The sequence below is a fragment of the Acanthochromis polyacanthus genome, chromosome 15, assembly GCF_021347895.1.
Source record: "Acanthochromis polyacanthus isolate Apoly-LR-REF ecotype Palm Island chromosome 15, KAUST_Apoly_ChrSc, whole genome shotgun sequence".
Classification (NCBI taxonomy): domain Eukaryota; kingdom Metazoa; phylum Chordata; class Actinopteri; family Pomacentridae; genus Acanthochromis; species Acanthochromis polyacanthus.
In genome coordinates, this window is record NC_067127.1 from 25,005,097 (window position 1) to 25,030,513 (window position 25,417).

Below are 25,417 nucleotides of genomic sequence, written 5' to 3' on the forward strand. Positions count from 1 at the left end.
CTGAAACAATACCGTCAACTCCAGGTGACTTATTACTCTTAAGTTGCATCATTGCATCTAATACTTCTTGTTGTGCGAGAGGGGTGTCACACATCAAGCGCTCTTCCTCCGTTATAGAGTTTGTAAAATCAACACATTGAAACAGTCTATCCATTGCATCTTTGTCAAACTTTGTTTTATAAAGTGAGGAAAAGTAGCTATAACAAAACTCAGAAATACTACTCTTACTTTCAGTCACAACTCCATCAATATTCAGTTGAGACATGGCATTGTACTTAGCATGAGTTTTTTCCAGTTTAAAGAAATAGGAAGTCATTTGTTCACCATGTTCAAGCCACTTAAGTCTAGATCTAACAAAAGCACCCTCTGCTTTAACCTTATATATATCATCTAAAGTGTTTTGAAGTTCAATTAATTTTAATTTTTCATCATGTGAAAGACTTTCAGGTGCAATGCTAGCCAAAGACATTATATCTATGATTACTTTCTTGTCGTTTTTACGTCTAGCTTTGGCTAACTCACTTCCATATCTTCTTAAAAATCCACCGATTTCAAATGTAAGGAGTTCCCAATTTTTTCCATAATTTTCTTCCTTCAGAGCATTTAACCAATGAAACTGAATAATTCTACTAAGTTCATGTTTGACATTGTCATGCCTCAATAAAGAGCTATTCATCTTCCAATAAGAGAATTGCTTAGTGTCAACCATTCCTGGAAGGAGATGTAAATATATAACGATGGCTCTATGGTCAGTTAATGGGGTGGGTAGGACATTGATTGTAATATTGTCTTTAGAAAATGATTAAGAGACCACCCAGTAATCCAGGCGAGACTGTCTGGAGCCATTTTTATTACTCCAAGTATAGAGTCTACTATTTGGAAACTTATCTCTCCATACATCATATAAATCATACTTGTCAATTAGAGAATTTAACTGAACATTTGGCTGCGAGCATTTACCTGGGGGCCATCTATCCATCACCTCATTCATGACCACATTAAAATCACCTCCTACAATTAAGTAAGCATTAGGGAATGTCTGAGTTAGAATTGCAAGTTTACAGTCTCATGTATAAGCTTATCATTTTCTGATTTTGAATTATAACCGTACAAATTAACAATAATCATTGCTTTGCCATTCCAGTCGACTATTAAGCAATTAAAATGACCTTGACTGCCACAAAGGGAGTGAGAGCGTCAGTGAGATCTGGGGCCTATTTCACGAAGCAGGTTTAGTGAAAACTCTGAGTTTGTTAACCCTGAAATGAGGGAAACTCAGAGTTTTCCGTTTCAGGAAGCGAGGTACCTCTAACCAGGGAATGCGGGGTAACTCGAGCCTGTTTCACAAAGAGGGGTAACTTCAACTCTCCGTCAGTTACCGCAGTAACAGACTCTATGACTCTAACCTGCTCGCCAGCAGGTTTATCTGAGAAAACCTCGAGTTTCTCTCCGTCTCCGCCCTCTTTCAGCCACACACGCTGTTTCATTTCCTCATTCATTCAGTCAGTAAGCGAGCGAGTTTTGGCGTAGAACAGCTTTTATTAACGATCCAGTGGATAAAGGAGCAGCGTTACTGCACAGATAATTAAATATTCGTCGGTAGATTGTTATCAGACCGAGCATAAATGTTCTCGCATTTCCGGACAATTATCGGTTTGAGCGGTACCGTTTCGTAATCGTTTCAAGTCCATAATCTACATAAACAACCTAATCCGTCCTTACATTTACATTACCAGCCGCAGTCATGCTCTCACATCCAGCAGATATTGTGTGTTGCGCTGCGGTTCTTTTCAAATGAAAGTTTTTATATGATGTCGGAGATGCAGAGCACTACAGTAAGACAACTGTGTGCAGGACAGTCAGAAAAGTTTTCTGTGTGATTGGCTGCATAGATGCACATACTTCCCCATCACAGTTCCCTCGCATCATGAATAGGAAGTCCATTCACAGCATAAATGTGCAGGTAGGCTACAGGTAGACTGACTACTGTTTCTGAATGTTGAAGACTGCATCATAGTTCAACATCTGTCATTCTCTGCACTGTCCAGATCATATGTGATGCTGCATACATCATTTCTAATGTGGAGGCTAAGTGGTCTGGGTCTGTTCATGACTCCAGGATTTATGGAGAGTCTAACCTGAGCAACAGACTGCAGCGTGGTCAGCAGCCTAAAGATTTTCACAATAGAATTCTCTTGTCTCCCTCCTTTAATATGCTCTGATGTATCCACTATACATTACAGGAGAGTTTGATGGCCTTCTGCTGGATGACAGGGGTTACCATGCCGACCCATGCTGATGACCTCATACCCTGACCCTCAACCAGGCCCCCAACAGAACTTCAACCAGGCTCACTGCAGTACCAGAGCCCGGGTGGAGATGACCATAGGCCTGCTGAAAGCCCGTTTCCAGAGCCTACGTCTCCTCAGGGTGACCCCTGAGAGGGCCTGTGATATTACTGTGGCATGTGTTGTTCTTCATAATATTACCACTATTAGAGGAGAGCAACACCCTGCCCTACAAACTGAAGACCCAGATGATGAGTCCATCCACCTGCAGCTATCCAGGACAGCAGAGCAGTCAGAGGCACCGTATGCAATAATCACTTTAGAGTTTAAGTCACCATCATCACCACCACAGCAAATAAAGACATGATACACATTTCATTTGGTCTTCTTTATTTCCTACAAATAAAAGAGATAGTTCAGTTAATGTTCCAATAGTTAACATAATTCACCTGTGACCATCACCACCTCTAACTTGTGCTCCAGTATTTCAATTTCCAGATCTGCCCTCCTAATCTGTTTTTTGGATTTTTCTCAGCAAATGCAGTTTCTAAATCTGTTTTACTGATAACTGGGAATACATAGAGGACATTCAGTTATACAGTTGCACATGAATTCCACAGAATGAACCTCTGGTGTTTCCTGAACATCCATGTCACTGTGTCAGTCTGTGCAGTGGAAGATGAGGGACCATCCTGCTGCTGTCCAGCCATGCTCTGTTAAAAAGGATGAGAATGTGCAACACTTCAGTGTAGGCTAAATGTCACACTCTATATTCCACCCAAAATCTGAATGAGAAGAGAACTATCAGTAACATACCTCTATATGCCTTTCTGGATCCCCCTCTGTAAAGGCAGCAGACACAGTTTCATCCTCTTCATCCTAGATCAGTGACATGTTTCAGTAAACTTAAACTACCATTTGGATAAATCTTTGGAGTGTTGCCTACTTACAATTACAAGGTGTATATATATATATATGCATCCATGACATTTTATACCACTGTTTTATAGGCATCTGCTTTCTTTCTGTTGGCTGAGCAGAAGTCTATGTTAGTTTAAATAGGCTCAATTATTTAGCAGGACATGATATGGATGCAGACATTTAGGCTATGTGTGGATAAAACAACTGCACAGTCAAACAGCCACTTAATATTTAGGCTACTTTACAATGTAAAACATGATCAACATGAAGTACCTCCATGAAATAATGCCGAGGTCTGACCTGTTTGAACAGTGTTTTTATATTTCATCTTAAGCTGCTGCCCTGTCGGGATTTCACCTAAATGAAATAACTTACTAGGCTGCCATTCAGACAGTTATTCCCTGTAATATTATTACGATTACAAAGGACTACATTTAAACTTACGCATTGATACGGGCAGCAGTGTTCTCTACGCCGTCTCTCTCTCTTTTGCAGCTGCAGCGGTGTTGCACTTCTTTCTAAAAACGTGTTCAAACTCGCCATATGAGCGCGTTAAAAACTTCCAGTTCAAAAACGCAGCCTTTCGCTTCCCCGTTTCCATGGTGACTCGTCGAATCGGGGTTCCATTGATGCTGTCTTTTCAGACTTGCGGTGCACGCGCGTAACTCCGGGTCAAACTACTCCGAATTGATTAACCCAACTCATATCAGCCGTTGTGAAACCGAAAACTCAGAGTTTTCTATCTCAGAGTAGATCAACTCAGAGTTGTAGAAGAAACTCAGAGTTTGTAAAACCTGCTTCGTGAAATAGGCCTCTGCTCCTGAAACTGCAGAAACTGTTGCCAAAACCATATATCATTGGTGGTACCTTTAGGAGCCACGGGGAGAGTGGGTCAGAGGGTATGGAGTGGACAGTGTGTAAATACACGGGTAAATAGTGGTTAATTTGCGCATAGTTGCTAATCAGTGACAGAGGGGAAGACAACAAAGAAAAAAATATAATCAAATTAAGATGTCTGGTAGATATTAGAAAGTAAGAGACGAGGGGTCTGACACAGTAGCAAATAAAAAAATAACTGAATTGTGAATAACAGTGGGTAATGGAATGAATGAGTGACACGTGACACTAAAATGTATCTGTAGCAAAAGATGTGCTCCTTCTTCATCATCGGGCAAATACATCTACATAATAAACACCCGAGTTAAGCTTTTTGAATTGGGAAATTACGAGGAGTCCTGAAGGCAGCAGAAGAGGCAGTTAGGGACAGGGTCCGGACAGGCTCAGCTGTATTTCTATTTTTGGACAAATATTTTGAGATGGATCCACAACCTCCGCCAAAGCCATGGGAAAGGCGGATTCCGGGGGCTATGAGCGCACCTATAAACTACAGGTATCGTGCTTAAGCTCGGTCGTAGTCCGAACAACTTGTCTTGTGTTTGCTCGCTACGGTTAGCACACAGCTTTTGCTAGCTAGCTAATGCTAAAGTTGTTGCCCAAGCAGGGCCCATTATCGTTACAGTGACAAATAGTGTCCAGTAAGTGTTGATATGGTGGTTTAAAAATATTGCTAATTCTTCAGTTATATGCGCAATTGTCAGAATAAGGTGGCAGCAGCAGCCATTTTATGAAAATCAGTCCAGCTGTGCTAATAGCTAGCTAGTTAGCTAGGTCAAACAAGGCCTTGTCATGTTTTTTTTTGTGTGTGTGTGTTTATTTTAATTTAGCTTTACAAGATACAGTGATAAGTCAATAGCAATACCATTAGGTAATATTAATAAAAGAGAACAAAAAATAAAACTGACGAATAAAAAGTTTTGTAAAATTGCAACTTCAGTATAAAATTGATTAATCGTTCAGTCCCAATTTGAACATTTATTAAAATGAAACAGCATTTTTTTTTTATAGGAAAAAAGCACTGTTTGGTTTAGCTGTTAACACTTTAGACATCCTAGATCTGAGCCTGACTGTTTTTGTAAGAAGCACAAAGGTTAGAAAGCCCTGATTTAATCTTTAACAGTGTGTTGTATTTTAAAGCTTGGTGTGTTGTCCATTGTGTAAAATCTTCATCTTAAGTAACTAAAGCTGTCAGATAAATGTGGCGGACTGCAAAGTAGAATATTTACCTTTAAAATATTATGGAATAGTGGAACACTCCATACTAATAATATTGACTTCACATTTGGAAAGTATGAGCATTTTGCCAAAACAGTGTTATTTGGAATGTCCTGGTATTGAGGTCAGCTTGGTTTAGTTTTAACATCTTGCCCTGAACTGACATCTCCCTGGTTGTCTCCTGAATAAACTACCTTAAATTCACCACAGATGTAAACAGTCTGATGTCGTCTTTCTCACTACACAGGTCGACAGACTTTGGACCTGCATCAGGCCTTTCCTCTTCTGCTGGTCCTCCTGTCCTGACCAGAATGGCTCCCCCAGTGCCCCCTCGTCCCGTCCAGCAGTCCTACCGTCCATCTTACAGCTCTTTCGCCTCCTCTTACAGCCCCTATGGGAGCTCCATATACAACGGTTACAGCCCCTACAGCTACGGTGGTGCCTATGGTGGTGGCTATGGCCTGGGAGGCTACAACCGCTTCTCCCACACAGAAGACGCTGTCGCCCCCAGTCGCTTTGTGCAGCAGGCAGAGGAGAGTAGCCGCGGTGCCTTCCAGTCCATTGAAAGCATCGTCCAGGCCTTTGCCTCGGTCAGCATGATGCTTGACGCCACATTTTCAGCTGTATATAACAGTTTCCGTGCTGTGCTGGACGTAGCCAACCACTTTACAAGGCTGCGTGCGCATCTCACTCGAGTTTTGTCAGCATTTGCCCTGGTGCGTACATTACGCTACCTGTACCGACGGCTGCAGAGGCTGCTGGGACGGGGTTCAGATGTTGAAGACTTGTGGGCTGACAGCACAAGTGAAGCCCTGGCTACGAGTTCATCCAGAGCAGGGATGGATGATCATAGCGTTAAGTCCTGGCCAATCTTTCTGTTCTTTGCTGTTGTATTGGGCGGACCATACCTCATCTGGAAGCTGCTGAGCTCCACTTCTCCCTCTGAAGAAAGTGGTAAGGCCAGTATTTAACATTAGGTAATTGCAGATGGATCAGTGAACATTCACATGTTCTTGTAAATATATATGCATGTAAGCCAGAGTCACATCTGTAACTGGCTTTTTTTGAGGGTTGTTGTTTGTTAGGTAGTTTCAGTTTTGCCAGCAGGGGGAAAAAAAAGTCTAAGTAACTTAAGCCCGAAGCCATTTCTCACAATAACCTTGAGCTGTGGCTGACACTGCTCAGTATCACACAATCGCAAGTTAATAAAGTTCACTTATCTGCTATCTCATTTTGTGATTATTGAGAAGTAGGGTCATTTTTTTGACAGACTTCAAATAAGGATATGAATTCTCTCTCACTAATTCTCTTGTTCTTTGAGCTCAGAGAATTTTCAGAATTTAGACTAAAGTCCCTGAAGTGGTCTTTTTCTAGGTATCACAAAGACCAGTGTCTTTCACAGTTACTTGGAAAGACTCGGCAGCAAACAGCTGAGAAGCACCGCTTGATACAGTATCAGTTGGACTAATTTATGACTGAAATAAACAGTACTCAAGACAGCAAGTTTGTTTTTGCTGATGTTTTTGTATTTGCTTAAAACCAAATAGAATTATTCATGTCTAAATAACCAAAAGTTAATATCTTAATAATGGTCTGTCTTTGATTCCCGGCTGCACTGAGTTGAAGTGTTTTGTGTTGCTTCGTTTAGCTACTAACTGGTCCAGCGGGGAGGACGACCACGTGGTGGCCAGAGCAGAGTACGACTTTGCAGCTGCATCTGAGGAGGAGATTTCTGTGCGGGCCGGAGACATGCTCAACCTCGCTCCTAAAGGTGAGAGCTCTTTAGTGTCTGCTGGAAATCATTTTCGGGCCTTTAGTTTGTTGCACACAAAAATGATGTGTGGATGTACTGAGCCACTATGCACTGTTGGAAAATTTAGTTGGCTTCTCATCTGGTTATTTTGTCCACCTTTTCAGAACTAAAAATACACGGTGACAGAGAATTTTATCCATGTCCCACTACTCTTAGTGGTAGTTTGGCAGATTTTGTGCTGTGGTACTACAGATTAGCCCTATTATAATAAACACACATTATCACTGATGGCTGTAGAAAAATGAGTCTGGCTTGGGAGTTACTTGAATCACATTATTACAAGAAATTATTTTCAAAATTACTTTTTAATTAAAAAAATAAAAGTTTAAAGTATTAAAAAGTAGTTTTTAAATGTTTTCTTTATTATTTGGTTGCTTTTGACATGATTTTATGTTGTAACCACAAAGTTGCTAGTTATTTTTAAAATAGGTTATAAGTACTACTACGTCGTTGAAACAAAATATGATCTGGAAGCTCCAGGACTGCCTGATTTTCAGCTTAGTCTTCTTGTGCAGTAATACACTGTGATCCCAGTGCTCCTGCTGTGTTTGGAACTCTCTCAGGAAGTCTGGCTCTGTCCATGTGCTGACGTACATTTTTAAGTTCATTTCATTTCACAGTGGAGCTCATACTTGCATAGAGAGCAGACATGAAACCCTGTGTGAAACTGACCCAACCATCATGCCAAAGAGCTGAAGTCTCTGAAGGAGAAAATTTGGTGCAGATAACCTTGAAAACGCACAGTCGCTACTCTCTACTCATCTGTCTTGCCAGATTTTGCTCCCTGCAACTTCTTCCTGCTCCCCAAAATGAATTCCAAGTTTAAGGCTCACTGTTTAGATGGAACAGAGGAGATCCAGGACACATCACAGACTTTAGTTGTGTTTCAAACGTGCCAGGAGTACAGAGAGCAATGTATCACTGCACAAGAACACTACAAAGAAGGGGATGCATCCTAATTTAAATCAAGTATAGTTTTTGTTTTAAATAGGCACAGTGTCTACACTGATCACAGCTTCCACATCTGTGGGAAAACGAGATGTATTTTGCTCAGTTCAGTACAGTTTTTGATTTTCATAGGAACACACGTAGAACTCCTTAAAGCAATTTGATGTGCAAACTTACCAAATTGAACTTTCTAGCTTTTACATGGTTTTCTCTGTGAAAACTTCATCATGAAATGTTCAATAAAGGGACTTGCAACAATGGTAGTGTTTGTTTGTTTCTTTTTCTTTTCTGAGAAAGAGTTGTGAGCTTCTGTCATGTTGACAAGCTCAGATCGAAACCTTTTCTTCCTTCCTGTGTTTAGAGCAACAGCCCAGGGTGCGTGGCTGGGTGCTGGCCAGCCTGGACGGGCAGACCACAGGGCTTGTCCCCGCCAACTATGTCAAGGTCCTCGGCAAAAGGAGAGGTCGTAAGCATGCTGAGATGGAGAGGCTCGCTCAGGCCCAACCAGGAAACGCACAGGGCTCCCAGGCCACCTTGGCTGCACAACCACAGGCGGTTCAAGCTCAAGGCTTTACCCCAGATCCCTCAGCCTCTGCCTCAGTTTCCTCAGAGAAGCTGCTGGAATCAGTGTACAGAGAAACACCAGCTTCCTTTGGCCTGGGAACATCCAGCTCCAGCATCCCCTCCAGCACAGTGCTAAACATCCCTGAGAAGATGGACCTGTGATATATGTTCATGTTGGCAGAGCTTTTCATTGATCGGCTCAGTCAGTACTTGTTTGCAATGTTTGACCTATAATCAGCTGACAGTAGATATGTGGGAGGTAACACCATGAACATCAACAATCGCTAACGGTAGTTTTTGATTCAATTGACTGAATGCGATGTAGACCTTGTGATGCGGTAACTGGTTGAAAATGGTTTGCACACACAGGCTCACTGTGTTGTATTTTAAGAGATTTACCTTTCTTTAGTCAAAGCTTGTACAAGAACGTTTTGTGTATTCTCCTCATATGTTTAAGTTCATGAGGTGCACTGGTACATCATCTGTATACAAACAGTGTATAAACAAAGCCAAGGAATTTTGTTGGAAAAAGTGATCATGTAACCTGGTTTTCTGTTTCTTGCTCTCTCTCCTGAAGGCTGCCCCTCTGTATTGTCTTCTGTGTGAAGCAAATAGGATTAATCCAGAAAAAGAAGTGACTAATTTTGCACATTTTCAACAATTCTTAGTCACATAATGTAATTTTGTAAATAAATATAATTATTTTCAAAAATCTTATTTTGTCCATTATGTTATGCAGAGCTATTACTGAGTTAAAATGGGTCACTGGATCTAATAGACTATGTTTTAGCAGGGCTTTCACACAGCAAAATTGTAGGTCTTATGTAAGAGCAGCACAGTGGCAAAATCACAGTCTGTGTCAGGATGGCCAGACTGAGAACATTACTCACACTGTCCTGGTAGGCTATTTTGCCTTTTAGTGATTTATTTTTATCATTCAGTTTTCAGTAATTTGCATATGTAGGCAAGACCACCATGTAGAAGTAGATTACAGCTCGTGCACAGTATAATCGTTAGTATAACCCTCTACTGATTACATCTGGAATAGTTGTAAAAGTAATGCTTTCTGGATTGCTGATAAAGCTCAAAGATATGTAAATGTAAAACATTGTGTCTTTGTTCTGCTCAGGACACTGCCCGTTGATGCGTCACACTGTGTCCATTCAGCATTTAGTTTCTTTTGGCTTTGGTTCTGGCTCAGTCTTACATTGTTCTGCTGTTTGTGCCATTTGCTTTCAGAGTTCTTCAATGTAGATTCCATCCCTACAGTCTTGAGAGTCTGTGCAAGAGCTTTTACAAAATCTACAGCCACAGCCTCACAGGGACACATATAAAGACAATCACACTCAAATTCACACCTACGCACAATTTAGAAAACACACACATGCACACAGAGAACATGGAAACTTCATGCAGAATGATGCAAGGCCCAGGCCTGGCCTGCTAACCACCAAGTCACTGGGCACTCCAAATAAAAACTAATAAGAAGTCAAAACAAATCTGCCAGGAAAAGTAGTTGTCACTGGATGTAACTTCACCTCTATCAATGTGTGTCGCCCTCTCAGCAGGATTCACTGTTGGTGTGTGCATGGGTGGAGGTTTGTTTGATTGTTTTTGTATTGCACTAATACAATTATTAGTGTAACGTTATGCAGTTGATTGAAAAGGATGCTCTATGGCAGAGATGTTGGATTTACGGCAGCCGTCTCTAAGCAACAGGACGCCTAACCTGCTGCAGTGCGACAACAGGGACGAATAAGTGCTGCAGTTACTGACGAAACTAGCAAGCTTTTATTCGTCTGAAGTATTTCAGGAAATGAAAGCTTAGTGACAGTGTGACTTGTCGATAGTATTTCTTCCACGTACAGTCTATGCTACCGTGTTACTGGACTTAGGAATACACCAACGTCAAAGCTGAGGAGTTACTTAAGCTCGCGCTTATGCTAGCTAAATACGGCTAATGCCGCCTTCCGGGACTGTAGGAAATATTGCAGTTACTGGTGGAGTTAAGTCTGAAGGCTCCTTGAGGGCCCTGTAGTTTAGTTTTACAAAAAAATTGATTCCTGGGGATTTTTTTAGATGCATCGTGAAAGTCCCTGCAGTCCTACTTTAATCAAACATCTCGAGTAAAACAAATGACGATGTCTGCGCGTATCTTACAGCATATCCAGACTATGATGATTGAATTAAACAACCTGAAGGACAAAGTAGTATCCACTTGCACTTGAGTGATAATATTCGACTCACAACATTACTGGAGGTCGTAACGTGTGGTTTGGACCTGCTCGTGAGAAGTTTACGAGGAGTACCTGAAGGCAGCAGATCCTGTCCCGTCCCGCAAAGTTAGCTAGCATTAGCAGAGGATGCAGCTAGCCGGCAGGAGAAGACCGCAGCATCAGCATCATCCACACACAATGACATAAAATATCCTCCAGATTAGGTTACTGTACGAGACGACGGTGAGGAATTTCTCCAACACGGGATAAGTATGTATTCTTCTTGCTGTTTGAATATGTGTGGTAGAGAAACAGCTGGTTTAATTTGACCTAAAATCTTGTGGTGTTGATGCAGCAGGAGGAGGACAGGGGGACTCGGCCTGCATCACTGTTCACAGCACATTTATCTATTTTACACCATACATCTCTATTAAATGCATATATCAGTAGGTGTTTCTGCAGTGCATAAATCACGGACCTGTTCTTTGTCTATCAGCTAACATCTCCTCAGATTAAAGCTCTGCACAGCCATCAGGATGTTGTAGTCTGTGATGTATGTGGTAGTAGAAAATCATGGTAACTTTGAATTATGTCAAATATATCACAGACAGAAACGTTGAAAACCAAATTTCTATACATGTGCAAAAATTTGACACCAATTGCGATGCATGTGAAAATCACGGACTGAGAAGTTTTAACGTAAACGTATAAAAAATAGTATACTTAGTGGACGGATTTTCCGAAAAAGCTATTATTTTCTTAAACAATGTGTCATCTGTGCTTTAAAGCAAGGGAAATAATTCTTCAAATTTTCGTCAAGACAGTGCATTTGCTGGACCAACAGTCCAGAACCTGAACATGTTCGGTTTATTATCAAAAGACAAAGAAAAGCATCAAAGTCTTACGGTTAAGAAGTAAATCAAAGAATATTCATTTATTTCTATTTCTTTATATTGTTTTGTATTTCCCACTAGAGGTACACGTTTAATTAATCATTCAGTTGTTAGCTGTTAAATTGGGCATTTTGATATTTTCAGTTTGAAGAATTTTTAAAGAAAAAAAAGGTCAAAATTCTTAAAAGTGGATGTTTTCTGGTTTCTTTCCTCCTCTCTGACACCACACAGATCATCTTTTGGTTCTGGATGAAGCATGATATTTGAGGACACCGTGTTTGGCTTTGGAAAACACTGATCTACATTTGTCATATTACTGATGGAAGGCCAAACAGCTAATTATTAATCAATAAAATATTATCAACAATCAACAGTTGGAATAATTGTTGTTTGCAGTTTTGGTTGAAGATACGTTTTCAGTACATTCACCAAATATTTTATTGGACAAGAGGAGAATCAAGCAGGTTGAGATATTTATTTCTGACTCTTTGCATTGTTTATGTCTCCGTCTGTTTAGAGATGAGTCGCTTCTGCTCAGACAACAACAACTTTCCCTATGACAACAATGTCCTAGTTTTGGACATGGTGCTGGGCTCTCTGTGGGGAGTGCCTCAGCCCATAAACTGGGACAATGTGGCCAAGCTAGTGCCAGGCTTCACTCCCAAGGAGGTAACTGGAATGCTGGGTAACTATGACTGCTTCCATCCACCCACTTCTCCATGTACCCCATCCCATCCATCTGCCGCTCCATGCTTTAGTAACATCAGGCTTGACGTGTTAAGAAGTAATTCTGTGGCACTGATGTAACCCTACAGTGTGCCCGTCGATTCGAGGAGCTGAAGAGCACAGGAGGATTTCCTAACGTGGACAACCAATGTAACGCCCTGACAGAAGGAAACACTTCCCTTTCAGACGGCTTGTCCACGCTGCTAGAATCTGGGGAGGTGGTGGAGAGAGGAAGCATCCAGAGCAGCAGCAAAGTTACAGGTCTGTTAGTGCCATCTTCAGTCTTCAGCTTAGTTAGCTTAACCAACAAGAGCCAACATTTGCTTGTCCAAGTTTTAAAAAGCTCTGAAAGCAGATTTACTGCCTTAGAAAGACAGCAAAAGGGGCAGGTGCGGAAGTGCATTAATTGCACTAATTAATTAGAGCAAAAAAAATGTGTGTGATATTACATACTACTATGAAGTCATGAAAAAAAAACTGTGATGATGGCGAATAGGTTGAGTTGTCATACTTTGGCTGGTGTGATCATGAAGTGAAAATTAAAATGCTATTGAAAGATTATGGATCATGTAATGCTTTGCAGTTTTTTGTTTCATTCCATCAAAATGAGTCACATGAAAAATGGCTTTGAAACTCTTCTTAACCCTCCTGTCATCCTTTGGGTCAAATTGACCCGTTTTAAAGTTTTAAAAATGTGGAAAAATATATATGTATATATATTTTCACAGTGAAAACTTCCACATTTTCAACAAATTAAAAAAAATGTTTAAGAACATTCAGAAAAAAATCAACCAAAATCCAGTGAATTTTGTTGTCAAATTTGGGGATTTTTTATTTAAAAAAATAAAACTTTTGAGGGAGCTTTTCAGGATTTTTCTTCCTGAAGATTTTGCAAATTTTTATAAATTTGGGGAAATTTTTTCTGAATTTTTTGACTTTTTCCAGGCAAGGCAACAACATTTTTTGGTAAGGACAACACAAGGGTTAAATCAGTTGTATTTATTACTTTAAAAATCACTTACTGTCTCATGGTTTATTTTTTAAGCTTCACTTTTAGGTTGTAACTTTCAATTGTAATGTTTGAACAAATATATAGTGTAGCCCAAAGACTGTCTGTGGTGTAGCCCATTAGTTATTACATGGTCAGATTTGCTTTACAGGCTGGATAATGTAAATGTACCACTGTGTCTGTGGCTGGCCAAAAGTCACAGTATGGGTGCTAATGGTACATCATTACTGTATCATTACTCTAATTACCACAGACGTAATTAGAGTAATGACACAGTTTTATTTGTGTGAAAAAAATGAATTTTGAAGCAGTAGCTCAAACATGATCAATTAAAATTGATGAATTTAGTTTTTCTTTAACAAAAGCCTGCATCAAATCAAATGTAAAGAGTTGATTTTGACTAAGCCTTTTGCTTTACATTATATAAACAGATCAGGCACAGCTAATCTGGTAAATAGGAATGGTCTCAGACTCTTCCAAAACACATATCAAGGTTTGCTTTTTGTTCTGGTGTTTGCAGGCTCCAAGTCGACGCCTTCAGGAAGAGGTGGTGCTATAGAGAAGAAAGAGAAAAGAGTCTCAGTAGAGGAAGAAGACAAACCTCAGAAGCCACGAGAGTACGTTGAGAGATGTCTTCAGAATGCATTTTTTTTTATAACAGTGAACCCAGCAAAGATAAATGCACATTAACTCCTTACACATGATTTTTACATCTAACTGTAAAAGATGCCCCACTTTATACTGAAGATCTTTTTAGTATTTACCCTTCTTATGCACAGTGCAACTATATGGGAAGTAAAGTTTTTCAAATCTTGAATGTGAACTGTTTCCTGTAGTCCCAACATGGTCATCCACGTGTGCGATGAGACCAAGAACCTGAAGCAGGACTTCACATGTCCGAGAGATCTTCTTGTCAAAGAGATGCGCTACTTTGCTGAGTATTTGTCTGTGGACCCTCAGAGGTGGGAAGAGGTGGACATCTCGGTACACTGCGACGTGCAGATCTTCGACTGGCTCATGAACTACGTCAGGAGGAACTCTGCAGGAGAGGGGAACAAGGACAAACCACGGCTCGGTAAATCCCAGGAAAAGCCAAACAGTAAAGCAATAATGGATATCACAGTTTTACACATGCCTGAGCTGTCACTTACACCACCTGTTTGTGTAAATCCGTGGATGGCGCTTGATTTATTGGTCACTAAACGTGGTGTGTGTTTGGTGGGTCACTGGCTGTGTGTTCTGTGCTGTTTGTTGGTTGTGGGGTTTGCTTGGTTGGTCATGTGGTGTTTGTCGGTTACAGAGCCCAGCAATGTGATCTCAATCCTGATCTCCTCCGAGTTCTTGAAGATGGATACGTTAGTAAGTGTTGTGTCACGTGACGCTAGGTGTGGTGATGTGCTTCGGGCCTTTTGTTTTTCAGATGAGAAAATCAGCAGTATATATCCAAGATTATTAAGTTGCTCAGAAAGCACTAGTGGCTTGCAAATGTGTTTATTGTTGTGAGTCTCTTTTAATCCAAGAAAATCAAGAGGCCTGTACATAGAGCTTTGTTAACTTAGTGTTGCATGGATGTGAAAAGTGTAGATGTGTTTGCCTCCAGGACTTATTTAGACAGTTTCCAGTGCAATTTATTACTGTTATTGTACTTAATAAAGCTCTATATGAAGAGCTAGAATTGCAATGCTGATTAAGTAGTGTTTGGGTATTATTTATTCAAGATCACTGAAATTACATTTACCTTTTATATGAAGGTCTTTGAAGAGTTCTGTGTGTTTCTCTACGTTCAGGTGGAGGAGTGCATCCAGTACTGCCACAAACACATGAGTGCCATTGTGGCCACTCCCTGCAACATGAACTGTATTAATAGCAACCTGGCAACACGGATCGCTGAGCTCTTCAACCACAACGAGGCAGATGACATCAGGGACAAAAAAGACAAGTTCAAGAGGTAAGAAGATGGAGGTGTAAACAAGTACGATTCCAGGTGGCTGGAGTGTCAGGGTCAGTCAGAATGAAAACACCACGGGACTGCCCCAGCACCTGCCTCCAGCCTCATGATGTGAAGTCTACACGTACACGTTAACACAGCTTTTTGTCAGTGCAAGCAGTGTGCATGGCCAAATAGTGTGGAGAAAAAAATGGATTAGAGAGTAAGACAGAACGAGAAAAGGTGGAGCTAAGGGGGCTCCACATTAAATGCAACACACCCCTGGCGGAAAGTGCAGAACCACACCTCATCTGTCCATCCATCCGTTGCAGGGGGCTGCTGGCATTTTGAAAGAGTCAGGGTAAACTCTGGACAGCTTGCTAGTCTGTCGCAAGGGTAACATAATGAAAGAGGCTACTGTGCATGCTCACTCAGAATTTTAGAATCACTTATTTACCCACCATGCATGTCTTTGGAGTGTGTGGGGAAGCCAGAGAACACAGTGATTACCCAAAATGGCACATGGGGAACATGCGAACTTCATGCAAAAGCTTCAGCCGACTGCTGAGTTCATAATAACGGTCTTGCTCAAACGTTGAACATTGGCAGCTTGGCCGCATTCGACATGTCGGAATATTATTACCCTTTCCAGAGCTGATTCATGAGTAATCATAAACCTTGGGAAGCAGGAGGTGTTTTTGCATGGAAAAAGTATTATTAAAAGACAAAGACCTGTATCCACCATATTTTATGTGTGAACTGGCGTCTGTAACAGTGACAATGGCATGCAGATCGTCTTCTTGGAAATAAAGCATGTGGGAGTCAAAGTTGTTAGACCTCAAACAGCACAATATGATCGACCCTGTGCTTCTGCTACTGAGCAAAACTGGTTTTGAGTAGCTGCAGACTTGTTCTCCTTCAGCATTTTTACAGAGCAGATGTAGCGAACAACGACTTCCTCTCAGAGCCGGTGCAGTCTGCAGGTAACCCACTCAGAATACGAACCTGTAAGGAGTGGAAGAAGAATTGTGGCCATGTACTGTGCAAATAGTGCATTAAAAATCTAAAGTAAAAGCTCAAAATTGTTGGCAGCAAAATGGGTGAAAGGTATTGAGATCATCATTGTAATTATTGCCCTCACTCAGTTGCAGAAAGCAGCTGAGGTACCAGCGCTGAAGCTAGAGTCAGGCCTGTGTTGTTGAGTCATCCTTGCAAATTCAATGAATGGATTTCGTGTGAAAAAGGTTTTTCTATTTTTGAAACTGTCCAAAAATACAGCAGCATCTAATGTTTGTTTTATTTCCTTACTTCATTTCCTCGCCCTTGAAGCAAACTCTTCCAAAAGAAAATTGAGCGTCTCTTCGATCCCAACTGCCAGAACAGAGATTCACCAGGAAATGCCTCGACTCTTTACAGGTCAGAACAAGTTTCATAGTTTTAACATTAGTAGCTTAATAGCTTTCTTTGCTTATTGTTTCAGCACTTTGAAACACTTTCTGTACTACTTTTATTGTCGTTCTTTGTCATACTTGTGTTGCATCCCAGGTGTGGTCTGTGCCTTAAGCTGCTGACCAAAGACACAGAGAGGAAGATTTCTTGTGTCCCAGGGAAAATCAACATTGATGCTCACGGAGAGATCATCTATACACACACCAGGTAACATCGCAGTCTTTTAATATGACAGAGCATTGGACAAGATTCATGGACTCTTAATTGCACATAGTTACTATTTTCAAGAAGAATTTAACTTCATTTCCTTTTAAAGCGATAATTACTTTCACTTCTTTCTGATCACTGTGTGTGTTTGTGCATAATGTGTTTGTGTGTGTGTGTGTGCTTCTGTGTGTGTGCTTGTATTTGCAGACAGAAGAGCTGGGATGTGCATGAATACATCACAGGCCTGTATGAGGAGCTCAAGTCCTGGGTCCTAGTTTACTGGAGAATCTGGGGTACTATCAACTACCTCACCTGCTCCCGATGCCAGCAGGTTAGAGAGAGAGATGAGTAAAGATAATAGTTTAAATGTATTGTTTTGAGAGAAAAAAAACCCCACATTACTCAAAGTATGTGATTGTGTGTGTGTGTGTGTGTGTGCAGGTGTTTGTGTGTGCAGAGCTGACCCATTGCAAGTACCACCCAGACAGTGTGCTGTATCCTGGCATGGGTACAGAGAAAGGCTGGCATGGTGCAGGGATATATCCTTGCTGCAACCAGCGGGTTCTCCGCTTTGACCCCACTGGGATGCCCAAGGTAAAAACAAACACAGACATCCATCACTTCCAGGACATTACATTTAACTCCGCTGATTTCAAGGATTAATCCTAACTATAACTATTACTTATGTGACCTTAACCAAACTTGAACCCAGTCTTCAAAGTAAAATGTAATGAGACATATAATGTCCTCAGAAGGGATGTGACTCATCTGCATGGCCTTGGTTTGCTACAGAATAATAAAAAAGTAACTGAATTGAGCTGAATTTTTACTTTCTCCATAAAGATCTTCTAAAATGACGTGGGTATCTATTGGAAGTTGTGATAACTAAGTGGACTGTGGGGATTTTTCAAGCAGGTTTTTGTCTTTGGTTATTATCACAGGTCTCATAAATCCTACAGTCAATCATTTAGACCGTTCAAGGGGGGAAATATGTTTGGTATCATTGTGTGCAACCCTGAACATGGACCAGATTAAGAAAAAAAAAAAAAAGAATAGATTATTTTGTCATCTTCTAAAAAAATCTAATTTTAGTGAGTGACAGCAGGTTGGTTTCCTGTGTCTGTATTTACACTATCTGATCGGCACAAAAGCTCAAGAAATAAACGCTAAACAGTGTGGTTATTGTGGTCATTAATAAGCTACAGACCTTTGCATTTTAGGAATAATGATAATGAAAGAGAGACATTTTGTATAGAAATGCTTCTAGGGCATTACGGAAGGATAATTATGTCTTAGTAATGGACTTGATCTGACCAAATCCACAGAGAATACGAATACACCAGGCCACAGTTTAAAATTCACTCACATGCTGGGATTAATACGTTACCATTTTTTACCATGATTCATGTAAATAAAATAGCATCAGTCGTTTTTTTGAATGGCAAAATGACAACCAGGTGGATTTATTAGTTGTTTTGGTTTTGAACTTTTGCTAGATAGAGCCCAGATGCACTAGTTTTAAATCCTAATGCAGTGTGTGTGTGTGTGTGTGTGTGTGTGTGTGTGTGTGTGTGTGTGTGTGTGTGTGTGTGTGTGTGTTTTCAGGGCTGTAAGATGCGAGATCACATTGTGAACGTACCAGATGAGGAGAACTGTGATGAGGCGACATCTGCACAGACCAGAGTCCTCAATGACCTGCTGCTGCACAGAGATGCAGTGTGTTTGTGTCACACACCACCTGCAGAGGGGTGAGCGTGTGTGTGTGTGTGTGTGTGGATTGTTTGATTTCAACCAGTGTGTGATTGTGTGTCTATTTGTGAACATTTTACAGGGGGCTTTGTTATGAAATGTTTCGCCTGAAGTGCTCTGTGTGTTTGTGTGTGTGTGTCAGTGCTGAGGAGAGTCCGCCTGGTGCAGAAAAGGTTCAAGACTGCGACGTTCTCTTGGAGCCAACACTCCTTGGTCCTCTGAGAGGAGACGGCAGCACTGTAAGTCTGTCTCAGTGTCTGTTTATCAGCGTTTTTCCTGTTGGCGCCTTTTTCTGGTCCTTACTTCATCTACATTGTCTTTTAACCAGTTTTCCCTTTTGAAAAACTGGAGTCTTCAACTGGTAGGACTTTCCTCATTTCCTACATTATCTGTTGAGATTCCAGTGCTGATTGTTGTACTTTGAACTCATCAAGATGATTGAAAAGGAACTGTGGATGATTCTTTAAATCAAAAGTTTATAAAAACTCAAGGGTGAAACTTCCATGTTTGCTAATCAGTGTTCAAATGTTGTTACCTTTCCTCCTCCAGAGGCAGCAGTCTCTCCTGTCAGAGGATGAGGAGTACACCACCGGGTCAGAGGTCACTGAAGATGAGGTGGGGGATGAAGAGGAGCAGTCCAAGAAACAAGGTGGACAATCTTTGCGTGTTTTTGTGACAAATTAAAGTTGGATCGTGTTGCTCTTTCTGTGTTTTTATGTCTTACAGTGTAGCAATTGATTTATATCTCTGTGGGATTAGGCTACGAGTAATGCTTAAAGGAAGAGTTCCCCCTTTTGATTAAAAACACTAATTTACTCATTTTTTCAAGAATGAGATGAGAACCTGATACCGCGCCCATGTTTGTGTCAGGTACAGAGCTGGAGTCTGGACATGGGTAGCTTAGCTCAGTATACAGATTGGAAACAGAAAACGTTAATCTGGCTCTGTCCAGAATGTTAAAATGTGGCCATTAGTCTCTCTAACAATGACAAGTAGATATGATAAAGTAACATGTCGCATCTGGTTTGCTGAATCCAGTGGTGGCAGAAATACTCAGAATCTTTACTTTAGTAAAAATGGCAGTACAGTACAGTCTCTGATGCTGCTCATTTTCTTCCAATAATATTCATGAATGTGTATTTTTTGTCATACAAATACTTATGCAAATGTTTAATTACAGAATCATAACTACATTTGTCATTATTACCATAATTCTGTCTTCCAGTGACAGTTTCCTTGTAGTTGATCATAAGAATATCTTCGCAGTTGTAATGGTTTTAACTGAATGATGCATACTGTGACTGATACTAATGTAGCTTATCTTTTCTTTCTTTTTGCACTCCGCCCATGGTTAGAAAGGTTCTTATTATTTTGTCAGTATTCCCAAACATCAGTTCAGAGCCAGAGGGCTGCTAGTTTCTACTTCAATTAAATTGTCCAATAATGATGCCATGAGAGTTCTTCTCATGAATAGTGGATAAGGTGGGTAATTTTAAAATGATTTAGGCTGAGTTTAGCACAAGAGGCACTTCTGTTTATGCTCTCCACAGCAGCAGTCCCTGGTTTCATCTGGACAGTGTTCTCCAGTTTCCATTTGGCAGTCAGCTGCGGGAGAAACTTGAAAGACACAATAATAATAAAAACACGAGATAAAAGATCCTTGAGAGAGGAGAGGGGGTCAGTCCAAAAAGGTCAAACCATGACTTTCAGAGTTTTATTGGTAAATTTTGGATTGTGAGACAAAGCAAAGAGGAAAAAAAAGTTTAAATGAAGGAGGTTGAAGTTACTTTACATTTGCAAATATGTAAGTCCAAGCAGCCTGTGCAAAGAGGTGATTATTCTACACTGGGCTCCAGATTGAAACTTGAAATCAAAGTAAGGTCTGAACTGATGCCAGACTGGGGTTAGAAGGGTGATGGGAAGGAGTTTTCCATGATATGTGAAGATGCAGAGAGAAGGCCAGTCTAATCATTTAGCACACGATGACGCCTGGTTATCGTGTTCTGTGATTAATCACCTCATAATAAATGTCATGTTTACATGCATTTTGTGTCAGTAAATTTTTGCCTCCTTTGACCCTTGCAGTGCTGAGAGCAGCTTCCATTCAACACAGAGCCGCTGTTCCAATGTAGTTTAAAAGGCAAACGCAGAGTGAGGACACATAATGAAATGTGGCTCCATATATAGCACGTCTCCACTGTCCCACCCTCACTCCACATTTCCATCAACTCGTCTATTTTTAACTCGTCACTGTCGTTGCTTCCAGTAATCGCAGTTTTCAGAATGGAGAATGAAGTGATGACTCCTCTCGGCCTGCAGATGGCGTCTGATGCCTTCAGTGTCTTTCGTCATGCTCTTTGTTTTTCTGTTTCCAGCTGCTAAGAAGGCCAAGAAGGCCCACAGACCTCTGAAAAAACAAATGTCTTCGCCAAACTTCCAACGCAAAGAAAAATCTGACAAAGTGAGTCAGTGATTTCATTAATGTTTCTTTTCAGTTCCTCAGTGCAGTAAAATGACAGATGTGTGCTCTGTTGTGGTCTTATGACACAACAGAGTCTATTGTTTGACTTATAAATGATGTAAAAACCTTAAATAGAGATAGAGAGGTTAGCATAGTGACTTTTTTTTCTGTTTTGATGTATTGATGAAATTGCACTGCCACTCTGCAAGTTGTTTTATATGTTGTTTATCACAGTAAAAACAATTTCATGAACTTATTTACCCTCTGACATCTTAAAGAGAGTCATGTTCCTGAACGTATCATACAAACTGCTCATTCATGGTTTGATTTCTGTCCTTCAGGCACAGACCAGGGACAACACACCGTTCATGTAAGTTCATCAACAAACATAGGTTCCTCATTTTCATGTTAACACACTGCTCTAACTCTCAGACTGTATATCTGAGCCTACAGATAAACGATTGGTGCACATAAGCACAGTGAGGGTACGCTTGCTGACATCGGTCCATGACTGCTCACTCAAAGGTCCCCTCTGAAAGCCAAAGTCTGTGATTCTGGAGAGATTGGTATTTAGCTAGTTAGCATATTTAGATAGCTGGCATGTGTCTGGTTTGCCGTCCTTCCTGGTCCCGCTGACCCCTTTGCCCCTGTCCTGTACATGAGCACGGACGTACAGAGGACATGCTGTGTTGTTGTGTGGATCAGTCTTTCTTTGTTTCCTGTTCACAGAGCCAGGGCTGTGTAACAACACTGGATTCTTTTTCACACACAGAACGGACAGCTAGCAGGCCAGAGGTATAGACGAGGGATTCACTGAACTTGACAAAAACTGTCAAGTGTTAGAACTGCATACTCCCCTGTCCTTCCTTTATGTGAAAGTACTTTCCAAAAATGAGCTAATATGAGCCCTCAGCAGTCTGGATTCATCATCATAAGTGTTATTTGTTTCAGAGTTCCTGTCTTTTCTGTGCTGTTTTCAGACTACACGATATTTTTGTCCGGTAAAGTGATCATTGTGTCAGATTATAGAGCCAATAATTCTGGATGTCAATTCACCAACAAGAATATAATTCCAAAAACAATTATGTAAACAAACAATGATGTCTGAAGCAGTGTGTATGAAAAACCTAAAAAATAAGTCCGTCAGTGTTTGTCTTTTGCTTCATGTTTCCAGTTGTATGTGGGAAAACTGTGCTACTATTTGTCATCGTCACAGACACCGAAGATGTAGCTTCTGTTATCATCATCCACGATCCACTGCACAGGGGGACATAATTAGCTGCTGCACCTGATGCCCTGTGTCTTTCAGATGGTGTCTTGTCTGAAACCAGCACAACACCGTATTTATTCCGTGAAGTATTTTTACATTAAAGGTCTGCAGACGTCGGCCTCATCATTCACACTGAAACAACATGAACAAAAAATATCTCTTATTGCCCAGTAAGAAGTCAGGACAAATGATTACTGCAAGCAAACCCCGATTCAGTCTGTATTGACACTTCAATTTCATGTATCCATCTGACAGAAGGATTCAACACTAACACTGTGTGTTTGTGTGTGTGTGTGTGTGTGTGTGTGTGTGTGTGTGTGTGTGTTGTAGTGTGAGCGTCCAGAAGAGTAAGTGGGACAGCTCTCGCTCTATGCGCTACAACCAGGATGCTCAGAGAGAAGAAGGTAAAGGAGGACTTGGAGTCATATCAACTGAATCAGCCTTCTAAATGTTTGTTTTCTCAAATTTATGTTTGATCATTATTGTTGTTCTAACCAGACCAGCGTCGCATGGTGGAGATCGTCGGCTACCTGAATAAGATGAGGTTTGGAGAGCAGGAACAGAGTAAATCCAAGGATACTAAAGAGGTGCGTGTTTGTTTGTGGACTTGATTTGTGATTTAGTGTTCAGGAGGCTGGAAGTGTGAGTTTGAGCGGGATTTATTGTCTCCCTTCACATCATGTGATTTATGATTGGTGCTGAGCTGTCAGACCTGCTGTCCTAGTTTGTGCAGCTGCTGCCTGATGTTTTTGTTCTGTGTGTGTTTGCAGCCTGCAGGGGGAATCTACTCCAGACTGGAAGCACAGTTTAAGAGTCCCTCTCAGACCAGACAGAGTTCAGAAAAGGCACCCAGGTACTCTATAGTATTACACACTCACACCTCCTCATGTCCTGTTCAGTAATTGACCAGATTCTTTTACGTCCGCAGATCTAAAATCCGTTACGCTCAGATCCGAACAACATAAAAGACTCGATGAGATAAAAACCCACCGAGCTGTTCAAAAGGCCAGCGTCAGACCAGATGAAGAGGACAAAGAGGAAGAGGAGAGTCCTTCTGTGAGGGCTCAGCAACATGTCGTCCTCCTGGCAGCCCCTCCAGAACGGCCACCACTTATAACCCTGGACCCCTCAGACCTCCCCTTGTCAGTCCCGTTCCCTCGCTTCTCTGCTTAACTCAGGTGACTATGTATGGATCACCATCAGCTGCATTCTCTGTCGCTCAGCTCGCTGTTTATTTGTGCAGCTGTGGCCAGTCTGTGAAAAACAAGGTGAACTGTGGATCCAGCTCAGCTCGTAGGAAACGCACTCTGACTTCTTCTCAGTGTTTCTGCAGGCGTAGATGTGTGGAGCAACATGACACACGTATGGAAGTCTTTTTCTGTCAGTTAGGGAACTAAAAACAAAAGTTATTCATGATTCTAAAAATATGGCTTGATAAGTCAGAATTTTAAGTAAGGTGTGAAGTCAAAAAGATAAGGAAATTCTGATGAAAAGTTGAAATATTGAGAACAAAAAAATACAGTTATTATTATAAAGGTCATAACTGTGGCTAAGTCCTGAACTTTTCCGTAAAAATGCAAAAGTTAAGAGATTAAATTTCTAAATTACTTGTGATAAAATAATTTAAAAATGAGGCAAAAATCTAAATCATGAGATAAAAAATGTCAAAATTATGAGAAGCCAAAATAATGGGATGAGAAGAATTGTGATATTGTAAAAGTTTTTTTTAAAGCTTGCTGTATAAACAAAAACCTTTGTACCGTAGGCTTTTTATAAACATGTCTTTCTTGATATATGTACTTTTAATAATATTTTGTTGTTCTGAGAGAAATGGGCTTCTGTAGGTCTGTAAGTTGTTGTATTTCTGAAGTGACTCTAATGTTGACCTCCACACTAGTTTGAGACTGAGTTCAGAGGTGCAGAAACCTGAGTGTGTTTGAATGAACCTGCTGATGGCAGAGCTTCAGGACCTTCCACTGATGTCTAACTACTAATCCTCATTGTGTTCTGTGCTGAAGCGTCGGCTCATCTGATGCTGCACTTACGTACTAACGCCCCCCAGTTCTGGTAGAGATCTAGCTCTAGTCGTTCCTGTGTGTACTGGAAAGTGACTGTACTGTTCAACACTGGGACTAATAAAACACAAATGACACTGAACTGCACTCAGAGCCTCATTTGACAGCTTGTTTCTGGTTTTTGTCCACTTGGTGGCAGCAGATCACCTCAACGGAGTAAATGAGCTCCCAGTAATCAACTTTGCCCCAGTTTGACCAGGACCTGTCTGCTCCGCTCCAGCAGGGGGACAGGTGGTATCAAAGATTTTAAACAGCAGTCAAAGAGTGGTGAAGTGTCAGTTTCAGGCCTGTTTTGTTTTGGGTTTTTTGGGGGTCTGAAAACACTACAAGGAGCAGTTTGTGAAAGGCCTGGGTAGGGGCTGGTATGTGCCACTGGGTAGAGGGTCAGCTGGCCTCTGCAGGAGAGGCAGCGAGCGGTGGGTGTGCTAACCTGGCTCTTCCTGTCAGACTTACTCACAGGGGTATTAATAACCCTGCCTGCCCACAGAGCAGGGCATGAGGGGCGTTGAACAGGCGAAGTGGGCATTTTTTTCTCCCTGTAGGCGGGGGCTACCCCAGCTGTTCCCTCTTCTCCTCGACAGTGGATGCCGAGAATGGCTGAGGATCTCTGGATCTGGGTCAGGAAGAGAGGGAGGGGGGTCCAGTTACAGCCGGACTGAATTATAGTCCCACAGAGATGGTTAGATGTAAGAGCATTAAAGCCAACATGAGCGCAGAAATGCTGAGTCCACCAAAGACTACAGGCCCTGTAAAAGTCATACGTTGCCACTAATATGACCGGAAACCTTT

General features: G+C 41.2%; 2 protein-coding genes and 1 long non-coding RNA gene across 4 annotated transcripts; 2 read left to right on the top strand and 1 right to left on the bottom strand.

The window, feature by feature from the left end:
* Positions 1-2,661: 2,661 nt before the first annotated feature.
* On the bottom strand, positions 2,662-4,047 carry LOC127537412 (uncharacterized). Its single transcript, XR_007947034.1, has 3 exons — positions 3,654-4,047; positions 3,105-3,167; positions 2,662-3,001 (listed from the first exon to the last, which is right to left on the bottom strand). It is a non-coding gene; the product is annotated as an uncharacterized LOC127537412 (long non-coding RNA).
* Positions 4,048-4,423: 376 nt separating this feature from the next.
* pex13 (peroxisomal biogenesis factor 13) lies at positions 4,424-9,360 on the top strand. The gene is made up of 4 exons (XM_022193134.2): positions 4,424-4,599; positions 5,569-6,275; positions 6,970-7,092; positions 8,444-9,360. Exons 1-4 carry the CDS (start codon positions 4,526-4,528, stop codon positions 8,806-8,808), a joined length of 1,269 nt encoding a protein of 422 aa, XP_022048826.2. The 5' UTR covers positions 4,424-4,525; the 3' UTR covers positions 8,809-9,360.
* A 1,010-nt stretch (positions 9,361-10,370) lies between these two features.
* On the top strand, positions 10,371-24,710 carry sanbr (SANT and BTB domain regulator of CSR). 2 transcript variants are annotated; one of them, XM_022193132.2, is made up of 21 exons: positions 10,372-11,132; positions 12,273-12,424; positions 12,571-12,742; positions 14,011-14,107; positions 14,327-14,565; positions 14,791-14,849; positions 15,278-15,438; positions 16,747-16,833; positions 16,963-17,073; positions 17,281-17,404; positions 17,515-17,667; positions 18,679-18,821; positions 18,965-19,061; positions 19,151-19,183; positions 19,372-19,471; positions 21,198-21,283; positions 21,625-21,653; positions 22,884-22,957; positions 23,052-23,140; positions 23,324-23,406; positions 23,482-24,710. In XM_022193132.2, the coding sequence occupies exons 2-21, from the start codon at positions 12,275-12,277 to the stop codon at positions 23,516-23,518; spliced, it is 2,124 nt and encodes a 707-aa protein (XP_022048824.1). In that variant the 5' UTR covers positions 10,372-11,132; positions 12,273-12,274; the 3' UTR covers positions 23,519-24,710. The 2 variants fall into 2 exon arrangements, with proteins under 2 accessions (XP_022048825.1, XP_022048824.1); XM_022193133.2 differs by lacking the exon at positions 19,151-19,183 and having other exon boundaries at positions 10,371-11,132.
* The last annotated feature ends 707 nt before the right edge of the window (positions 24,711-25,417 follow it).

What these genes read in the sequence shown, in the direction of transcription:
- pex13 (XM_022193134.2), top strand. Translation starts at nt 4,526, where the DNA reads ATGGATCCACAACCTCCGCCAAAGCCATGGGAAAGGCGGATTCCGGGG. An exon ending in AGCGCACCTATAAACTACAG is followed by an intron (nt 4,600 to 5,568) that starts GTATCGTGCTTA and finishes CTCACTACACAG; the next exon opens with GTCGACAGACTTTGGACCTG. An exon ending in TTCTCCCTCTGAAGAAAGTG is followed by an intron (nt 6,276 to 6,969) that starts GTAAGGCCAGTA and finishes TGCTTCGTTTAG; the next exon opens with CTACTAACTGGTCCAGCGGG.
- sanbr (XM_022193132.2), top strand. Translation starts at nt 12,275, where the DNA reads ATGAGTCGCTTCTGCTCAGACAACAACAACTTTCCCTATGACAACAAT. An exon ending in ATCATCTATACACACACCAG is followed by an intron (nt 17,074 to 17,280) that starts GTAACATCGCAG and finishes TTGTATTTGCAG; the next exon opens with ACAGAAGAGCTGGGATGTGC. An exon ending in CACACACCACCTGCAGAGGG is followed by an intron (nt 18,822 to 18,964) that starts GTGAGCGTGTGT and finishes TGTGTGTGTCAG; the next exon opens with TGCTGAGGAGAGTCCGCCTG.